Here is a 9,314-nt window from a genome sequence, read left to right as displayed (position 1 = left end):
TCGGATATGGTTTATATCGGCTGACGCTGTGGCTGCGCACACCGGGAATGTTGTTGTTCTTCTTCTGCCTCCGCATCTGGCCGTATCGTAATGCTTGAAGGCGCTCTAAGTTCCCATGAGCCCTTGCGCACCACAGGTGGCGCTTGCATTTCTAAAATGGTCTATTGCAGACGACGCCAAATTGTTTCGCCAAAGTCCCGATAGAATACGCTACAATACCTTGCGCGTGCTGCGTTAACATTTTACGAAATGGCCCGCGACACTTTTGACGAAGAAGAAGAGGAAGAATCCTCACGTTCCGAACCACCGTAACCGAACTCCTGGAAGAGCAGCGATGCCGAATGATGTCCGAAAGTCGAAGCCCGTCAAGGCAGCGAAAAAGAAACATGACTCGGAATCACCAAAGCGGCCCGCGGGAGACACCCACGGCAGGAAACCCGCCGTCAGCCGTCCCGGGAGCCCAGAGAGACCCAAGAAACTGTTGGACAAAGCAAATCTTCACCCACACCTATACCGGTATTCGCGGTCCATTTCGTCACCGTGGGCACAACCTGGTATGTCCCCAACACTTCTGTCGTTATACACTCTATAAGAAAAAAAAAAGAGAGCAAAAATGAATGTCGCAGAGTGGAGACTACATTTCACGCTCTGTTCTAAGAGACCCAGGTACATAATTTGTGTCCATGCATGAAAATACGGGTGTACTTCCGTACAGGGACCGGTCGTTTTTAAAATTAGTGAAAAGGATAGGAAAGTAAATATTGCATGTAAGTGGAAGATCATATACTGAATCTAAAAATGTAAGAATTATAAAATTCTGTGGACTAGAAGGTTTTTATATGCATTTAAACAACCCCATCTGATTCACTTTAGCGCAGGAGAAATACGGGAATGCTAAGTCTAACGAATTCGAAACTTGCCGTCTTGCGAAAGGTAGGGTCGTTGAAATGGGCTAAATCACAGGTTAAGTTAGGTTCAACAAATTTTTTTTTGGGGGGGCGCCCCCCCCCCCCTTTCAGGAACGCACTAGGCGGTGCGGACGTCGAGTCTATGCCTCGGGTTAGGTCAGAAGGTCCTCAGCCAAGATGGCGCCTCGCCATAAAGAAACCGGCGATAAAATTTAATTTTTATACGTTTTACGCATTCCCTGTTTAATTTCGTTATTAATTACTTCCTCTTTCACGTAAAAGCGTTTCATTTTGATTTTTATTCTTTTTTTTTTTAAAAAGCCAGTGGTACCGATACGGAACTACATCCGAAAATACTTTGAATCAAACCATTAACCGTGATATGTCGAGTGATACAAAATTATAGAGCACAATACATATGGCACACTTTTGCGAAGAAAGAAGCGCTGTTTCTTACTCTGTGTGGGTGGAAAATTGTCAAGTTTGCTGAGTTGTTCAGCGAGATGCCGTCAAATTGACGAAGGGCACATACTGACGTAGACTGTTGCATTTGGAAGACCATTTGCCAAGTTCAGTGACAATTTGCAGTCCTGGGGAGTAAATGTCGGGCTTAGGGGACTAAAATAGGGAGTAATCTCACTTCTAGGGAGTAGAAGCTGCAATTACTCCCCATTTTACTCCTTTTTTCCTTAGGGTGTAGACGGGGACGTCGTTTCAAACGGTTCGTCGCGTAACTACAGGGTTGGTCTAGCAAACATTACACATTTCGATCGCACTGTAAAAATCGACTAGGTTTGGCCCATCCCAAACTTGGCAGACTGATAGCCATTTATCTGAGGTTTCATTCGAATTTTTTTGTAAGCGCTATGGGCATGTAGAAAGAAAATTAAATAAGCAAAATCTCTCCCCATGCATTTTCAATGGCCTATCCCACACAAACACCGCCATTTTTTCTTGTGTCTGCTTCACATTTACATCACTTCACACAGGTAGCGCTGCCTACAACGATGTCACACGCCGATTCTGGCGTTATGCACCAATCCTCTTGTTCCAATCTTGTTCTGTATGCTGGTGCCACCTGTGTGTGATGAAATGAAACGGAATCGCACAAAGCAGAAAATGGCGGCTTTTGAGCGAGATAGGCCATAGAAAATGCATAGAGTGAAAGTTTGCTGGATTTTTTATTTTTATTCTACAGGACCATAATGCTCGGAACAAAAAATCCAACAAAACTTCAGACAATTGGCTACTAGTCTGCAAAGTTTGGTGTTAGATAAACCGCGTCTTCTATTTTTACGATGCGATCAAAACGTGTAACTAACCCTGTATAGAATCACACTAAAGCCTGTGCATTTGCTCGAATGAAATGCATCGTGGTATCGGTGTATGTTGCAGCTACAGCGGCCCCGAGTGCTGTTCCTTCCCCGGTTAACCAAACAGTCTTCCTATATCCTGGAGCAGTCAGTCGCCCCGTTTCACCAGATAGAACTGAAGGGTTTCTGCACGAAAAAAAGCGCCCAGATGCTCCTCACGTTACCCGTCCGTATCGTGGAGCCCCCGAGACAGCGCGTCGACAAAGCGTCGTACCTCTTACCGAGCTTCCGAAACGCCCCCACGCGGTGTGGAAGAAACAGGATGACAAAGGTGCAAAGCGCTGGAGAGCCTTTGGAGAGGTAAGTGGAAACTAGAGTATTATTCTGAATGAGACGTGTCGTTCCGTATCCGGACCACTCGTTTTTAAAAAATTGTTGAAAGCGTTTGGAAGGTAAACATTGCATAGATGTGAAAGAAGGTCATATACTGAATCTAAAACTTTATATGCATATCAAAAACCCCATCTGATGCACTTCTAGCGCGGGAGAAACGCGGCAATGCTAAGCCTAACGGATCCGAATTGAATTGGGCTGAATGGTAGTAGGGTGGTAGGGTTTGGGTTTGACAGATTTTGGGGGTTTGGGAGATTTTTCGCATTTTTGCAGATTTGGGGTTGGGTTTGACAGATTCAGGGGGATCTGGGAGGGTCTGGGGGTGCCCCCCCCGCCCCCCGCCCCCAGGCACGCACTAAGCGGTGCGGGCATGATACTGTGCTGCCGGTTAGATCAGAAGGTCCCTAGTAAAGATGTCTGTTCGCCTTCAAGAGACAGGCGACTTCAAGGCGGTAGCTTCGCTCCAAAATGGTGGCACTGGGCTTGGCGCCGCCCGTCGTGTGACGTCATATGACGCGCTTGAAGGCTCCTCCCACTGGCCAAACTCTCCCAATAAACGGCTCTGTTCCGCGCAATGTGAAAGCGCCACATCTCGGTCATTCTGCGAAGTTTAGCCGATTGATGGACGCGGGGAACACAGAACAACAACTATATTTCGTGATTATGATTGAGGAATTAGAATTGTAATAGAAAACAAATACTTTTTGAATATGTGTAATATAATACGTAATACAAATACGTATATACAAAAATATGTTACAGTAATAATTACGATGCAATGTATTAATAATACATGCCCACCCCAGGCTGGCGGTAATGTGGTGACTGGACGTGGGTCATCTTGATGAGTCATGCAGCCAGCTACAGTAGCCAATAGGGAAAAGCTTAGGGCGGGAATTAAACAATCCGTTCTTTCGTCGAGCACGACTATATAGGCAGGACTATAAACGGAGTAATTTTAGTCCTTTTCGGGACTAGGATGTACTGCCACTTGAGAAGAGTAAGTTACGAAACTAAAATTGAATATTGAATACCTTGAATAATACAAAAGTAACTCACCTCTACGATTATTTCTTATTAAAAACCTATCTTTTAGCGATAAAACAAAACAGATTCATGTTGTCACTGTTCGCCGTTAGAGCACGTTGTAGAACGTTCACGCTATACAGTCAGGGACTTAGGTTGCCCAAATGCAGAAACAGCTATCTGTGTTCTATGTCCTCTCTCGTATCCTAAATCGTTTTCATTCATTACATGTCAATACTAATGATATGTGACTATCATCCTTAAGACGCTTCTTCATTAAAGCTTTTCGTGTGTTCCCTCTACGTCAATGATCTAAAATGTCTTTTTTTTCTTTTTCTTTTAATCTTCGTGTAAATCCGCGTTACCACTGTTCTGTTCGTATCGAGTTTTACAATTGTTGATGGTGGTGATTGATATGATTCGGTTGATATGAAGATTGATATTTCGTTCATGTATATGTTTCTTCATTGTCTTGCTTGTCGACATGACTACTAGTGTAGCGGGGTGGTACCCGGGTCAAGCCGCCTGTGCTGCTTTTCGGTTCCCCTACAGTTATGTCTGCTTCTCTGTATCATTGAGGTAAATAAATACAAATACAAATGCAAAATGGGGATGACGTGCAATCTAGTAGACTATAGAAGCTGTAGTCACTCCCCAATTCCCATATCAGCACCTCACAACCTTGCTCTTTCTTCAGAAGGCGCAACCAGCAGAAACGGAACTCCCCGCGCCCGCCCCAGCACAAGCGGAAGCCCAACGTAGAAAAGTGGGCGCTGCGCGGCCACGCAAACAGAATACGTGTTGTCCAGAGACCAACCAAGAAGCCCTCTGCATTGCCGCCTTCTTCATTCTGCAAACTGTCGGCATCACATTAATCATCTACTATATAACCGCAGTGTTGGAGAGAGAAACCACCACAGAGGGAAGCGCAGACGGATCGTACGACGATATGTTCGGGAGTTCGGCATACGACGCTGAGCGAATGATTGATTGATTTATGCCACTAAATTTCATGCGTCGTCAATGTCCTATACGTGATTCCCTCAGTAGCACGGAGTTTCGGTCATATATTGGCAGTACCGCTCCAATATTGGTTCAGTAGTTGCCGATACCCAGCCGACATTGGGCCAAGGTACTCTAGGTAGGTTATATATGTCATTGCAATTTACGCAGTTTCACACTGTGCTCTTCTGAAATACTTTCTCTATACGCGACACAGTATAACAGAAGGTCCTAAAATGAAAAAAACAAAGATTCATAAATAAAATGGGTACGCTGCCTCCGTCAGATAATTGCGTAGAATTTACTTCCGTGGGTTTCGTGGCGTTAATTTGCGTTAATGGGCAGTTAGACTGATAAGCTGCAGCACTAGTTCTGAAACAGTTACTTGGTCGTCCTTGGTCGAAGGTTGCTCTGCAGATTTTCCGTGTCTCTCTTCTCGGACTCTCCATACTACACTAAATTACTAAAAAAATTAATAAAAATAAAAAATAAATATCAAGTTAAGATGTCTGATGAAAGTGTGTGTGAATTTACTGAATAGCCCGAAAGGCTTTGATGTGTGCAATTTGTTTACAAAAAGACTCACATAAACATAACTCCCGAACTCGCGACGAACGAAGAGAAGGATGATGCCACGTCTCCGATGGGTCTGCGCGTTCTGGTTCGCTGGTCAATGGAGGTCAGCGCCTTGTTCCTTTGCCGCCGTAAAAGTTTTGAAAGTTCCCTCGGAGAACGATGGACTGAAGGTGCGCCTGAACCACGACCGAGCCAGGAGCAATGTTTTTTTTTTTTTTTTTTCTGAACCTCGAACAGCTGAGTAGCAGACAACATTTCACTGTGGAGGACGATGAAGACGTGCCTCCGCTGCCGCGCGCCACGGCGCCTGCCAGCCAGTTCTACCGGCGCCGTCCTAGCGTGAGGACACGAACATCTGCCCGCAGAGACATTCCATCATAGCCGATCAGGACGCCTGTGGAGGAATACCACCTCCTCTACATTTGGTGACCCGAACGTGATACCACGTTCGGCGTAATTCGGCACTTCCCTATCCCAAATTTTCCATCGACCAGCGAACCACTCCGGAAACCATCACTGAAGGTACTAGCTCCCCCGAGGACTGGTAACGCTCCTCGCTTAGCATTCAACGACCTGGCATATCATGACACCTCTCCTGCACCGCACCACTCTCAACACGTCATGATAACTCTCACGCCGCCTCACGCTTCGCGACGGTCCTCCTCGGGCATTCACCAGCAGCACGTTCCTGAGCCGGTCGTACCGGTCGCGGTACGCCGCTGTCGACCGCACCGCATGCATCTCCTGCGCTAGCGGTACAAGAACCCTGCCCGCCTCGCCTTCCCACCAGGCGTCTGTACAAGATACTGGCAGCCCATCCAATTGCGGCCAAGAGGCAACGGGACCAATGGTCCACCGAGACCATGCACGGAAGCCATAGTGAGTTCTACTCCCGGTCTCCCCGTGCTTCACGATGGTCCTACCCGGCACTCTCCTTGGCGACACTACGAGCTCGCCGCTCACGAACCGGTCGCGGTTCTGTCGCCCCACTGTCTTGATCACTTCGGCCTACCTGCCTGTACTCCGCTTCGGTCCGCCCCTCGAACCCGCCCGATTAGCCCTTGTCCGCCCATTCATCCGCTACTTCTTCCTATTCAGCACAAGACGCAAGTCCAGCCGTCCCTGTTCCACGTGCCGCCCCTCTTTCTCGTCTTACCTCAACCGCTAGCTCTACATCGCTCCGCGTCTGAGGGTGGGAGTGATGTGACGGCCCGTGGACGACGATGAAGACGTGCCCCTGCTGGCGCGCGCCACTGCGCCTGCCAACCAGTTCTACCGGCACCATCCTAGCGTGAGGCCACGAACACCGGCCGCTGGGACATTCCATCATCGCCGGTCAGGACTCCCGTGGAGGAATACCGCCTCCTCTACAACACCAATAGATCCAACGAACCACTCATACCACTAGGACCAATGGTGCAGACTCTTCTGAGGCTGCGGTACGGACGATATCCATGACCGTCATAGCAAGAAGAGGGCGCTGACTTGTAGTCTCTGCAGTGACAATTGACCAATCCCTCAGGCGGCATGATATCACCAGAGCCTGTTGTCAGTTCCTCTCCATGAAATCTACCTCCTACGCTGATTTTACCAGTCTTCTATCGGGTCGTACTGAAAGTAGCGTTTTACTAGGCCACAGTGAATCGGAGTTGAGCATACCAAGCAAATTTTAGTGAGCACCGAGCTCTCGTGCGGAGTCTGCACAACTTCTGGTGGAAAAAACGGGTAGCGTGAAGCCGAGACAGGGAACGAAAGTGGGAAGATGGAAAGTGGAAGTGGGAAAGTGGGTTCGCAAACGCGGCAACCTATGTCATGACAACAAGAAACTGTCGCTGGGTGGCCGGCCTGTTCGGGAACTACTGTCCTGTTGTCAGGAGCGCCGCCATGATTTTTTCCCAAGGGGTGAGATGTGGGGCAGGGACCGCGCCCGGAACTACATTGTCTTGGCTCAAAAATCCTGCGTCTCTGGAAGCCATGCCATGCCATGGCGCCCATGCCTGTTGTTCCTGCCTCCATTTTGTTTCTGTCAGGGGTTATTGTGCTGTTTTTAGAAGGGTACGGAGCGGATGATATATCGAACCAGATGGATTTTTCACAAAACCGTACTACCGAGTACACCGAAAAGAATGCTGAAGGATCCATCTGTAGTGAAGTAAAGGCTGCGCAATGTGCTCCTCAAGGCGGTTCCTCGTAACCGCGGTCTCGCTTCTGCCTTCTAGGACGCCGAGACCTCGTCGAGACTTAGAATTTCCAACGTCTACACCCACTCGCACAACTCTTCCTCTATTCATAGCGCAACAAAATGGATGAAAACCGAGATTGCAACAGCACAATATAAGATCCGGCACCTCAACCTCGCACAGGGAACTTCCATTAGGGAATACGATATTGATCGAGTAACATTCCTGCACCCCTTCTCCGTCCTCCTCAGGAAGAAGGCCTACGGACGGGGTAGTCACGTATTATCGAGTCTCTTTGATAAGCAGATACGACACATATGACCACTAGAGGAAAATGCTAGCGAGTGACGGAGCCCCCATCTTCCATTACTCTGCCAGACAGGTGTCCTTGAACCACACCACGATGGCATGGCCGCTCTCTTCAACACAGTTCCTTCTGAAGGTAACTCTTGAGCTGCTTCAGCGACAATATGACGACGCTCAACCTCAACTCATCCAGCAGAGTCTCGTCCAGATTCTGCGTTCTCCTTCCTCACGTTCACGGTCACCGAAGTTACCTATCCAAAACTTGACACAAAAATCATCGCTAGAAATACGTCTGCACCCAGTGGGCCGATCACGATGGACACATGGCCTGATAAGAAGCATGCGACGTCACCTCCAACTGCAACAGCGTCAATGCGGACGGGACTTTCAATTGGTCCTATAGTGGACATAAAGTCGAACCGGTGACCTCACCTACTTCTCTTTACCCACCAGCTAGCGTGGCTCAGTGACTAGCGCGCTCACCATGTCACACTCCAGACTGGGAGGTACCCGGGTTCGAATCCCGGTGCCGGCTGCTCTGTTCTTGCTTTTTTTTCCCTGCGTTTTCCTCAGACATATGTCTGCACAGTTCCCTTAGAAGTCGGCCCAGGACGCACATTCCCACAGAGCGTTCGTCGTCACGTTACCCACCTGTGTGAGGCCGACAACGGTGAGCTCTTTCACCCGCACTACCACCGTTTACCCGACGACCCAGTACTTCTGAAATGAGCAGACGGGGACCGGGTTCGAATGCTCAGATTGGGACCATTTCGCCGGTGCGAAGAGACGGTGCTCCAGAGGCCCATGAATGCCCACGAATGCTTCTGGGATATGTGCCTGATGTATTGATATGTCTGTTAACAGCGTCGTTTGCTTGATCTTGGACTACGCCGTTAGTTATGAGATGGCGTACGAGGACACGTGAGAAGCTAGTGTACCAGCGCAGGCTCTCGTAGTAGGACTAGTCCTAGACGTAATAGACCTACCTATAGACCTAATGTGGCTGTGACGGTTCATTGGTTTGCCTTTCATTACAAAGAGATATAATTGACAATGTAGTGGCACCATGTTGGTCGAGTTTGTTGTGCGTCTTGGGCAGACTTCACAGATAACGGCCGACATTCGCCTTGCAGGGTCTGAGGAAAATAAAAAGCGAGACACACAACACAGCCGGTGTTGGTAAAGCACCGCTCAGCCGCAGCTAGCATACCTCAGCCCCTGGGCAAACCTCTGCCTACATTGATCAATTTTTCTCTTCGTGGATTCTGTGAACGAATCGTGCCCAACATGGCGTCGGCTTCTACGTCAAATATGGCGGACCAGAATGAAGAGTGGCCCTCTAGCGGTGAAATGCCGAACAATGACAGCGCCGTAAGCGAAGAGAAGCGCCGTATACGGCAGGACATAGTGAGGGACCTTTTCCACGTACAGCGTTTCAAGTAGACTGCGACAACACACATCATCCAAGCGGACAGAAGAACACGTGCAGCAACTGGTGAGCGTAGATGCTGTCCCGAGAGCTCTACACAACGCTTTTGTACATTTCACTCTGCACCTTAGTGCGTTCCCAAGCTACAGTGGTGCGCTGATAGACAGCTAGAAACGAGATT

The 9,314-nt window shown here is 48.6% G+C and overlaps 1 protein-coding gene across 1 annotated transcript; it reads left to right on the top strand.

Annotated features, from left to right (window-relative positions):
• The first annotated feature begins 258 nt into the window (after window positions 1-258).
• LOC135398287 (uncharacterized) lies at window positions 259-4,664 on the top strand. Its single transcript, XM_064629705.1, has 3 exons — window positions 259-554; window positions 2,304-2,581; window positions 4,338-4,664. The coding sequence occupies exons 1-3, from the start codon at window positions 335-337 to the stop codon at window positions 4,632-4,634; spliced, it is 795 nt and encodes a 264-aa protein (XP_064485775.1). The 5' UTR covers window positions 259-334; the 3' UTR covers window positions 4,635-4,664.
• The last annotated feature ends 4,650 nt before the right edge of the window (window positions 4,665-9,314 follow it).

This window comes from Ornithodoros turicata, chromosome 6, assembly GCF_037126465.1.
Source record: "Ornithodoros turicata isolate Travis chromosome 6, ASM3712646v1, whole genome shotgun sequence".
Taxonomy (NCBI): Eukaryota; Metazoa; Arthropoda; class Arachnida; order Ixodida; family Argasidae; genus Ornithodoros; species Ornithodoros turicata.
This window is presented reverse-complemented; position numbering and strand designations above follow the sequence as displayed.

Excerpts from the sequence above, each read along its gene's own strand:
- LOC135398287 (XM_064629705.1), top strand. The coding sequence starts at position 335 with ATGCCGAATGATGTCCGAAAGTCGAAGCCCGTCAAGGCAGCGAAAAAG. Across the intron at positions 555-2,303 it reads GTCACCGTGGGCACAACCTG|CTACAGCGGCCCCGAGTGCT; the intron begins GTATGTCCCCAA and ends TGTATGTTGCAG. Across the intron at positions 2,582-4,337 it reads GCTGGAGAGCCTTTGGAGAG|AAGGCGCAACCAGCAGAAAC; the intron begins GTAAGTGGAAAC and ends CTCTTTCTTCAG.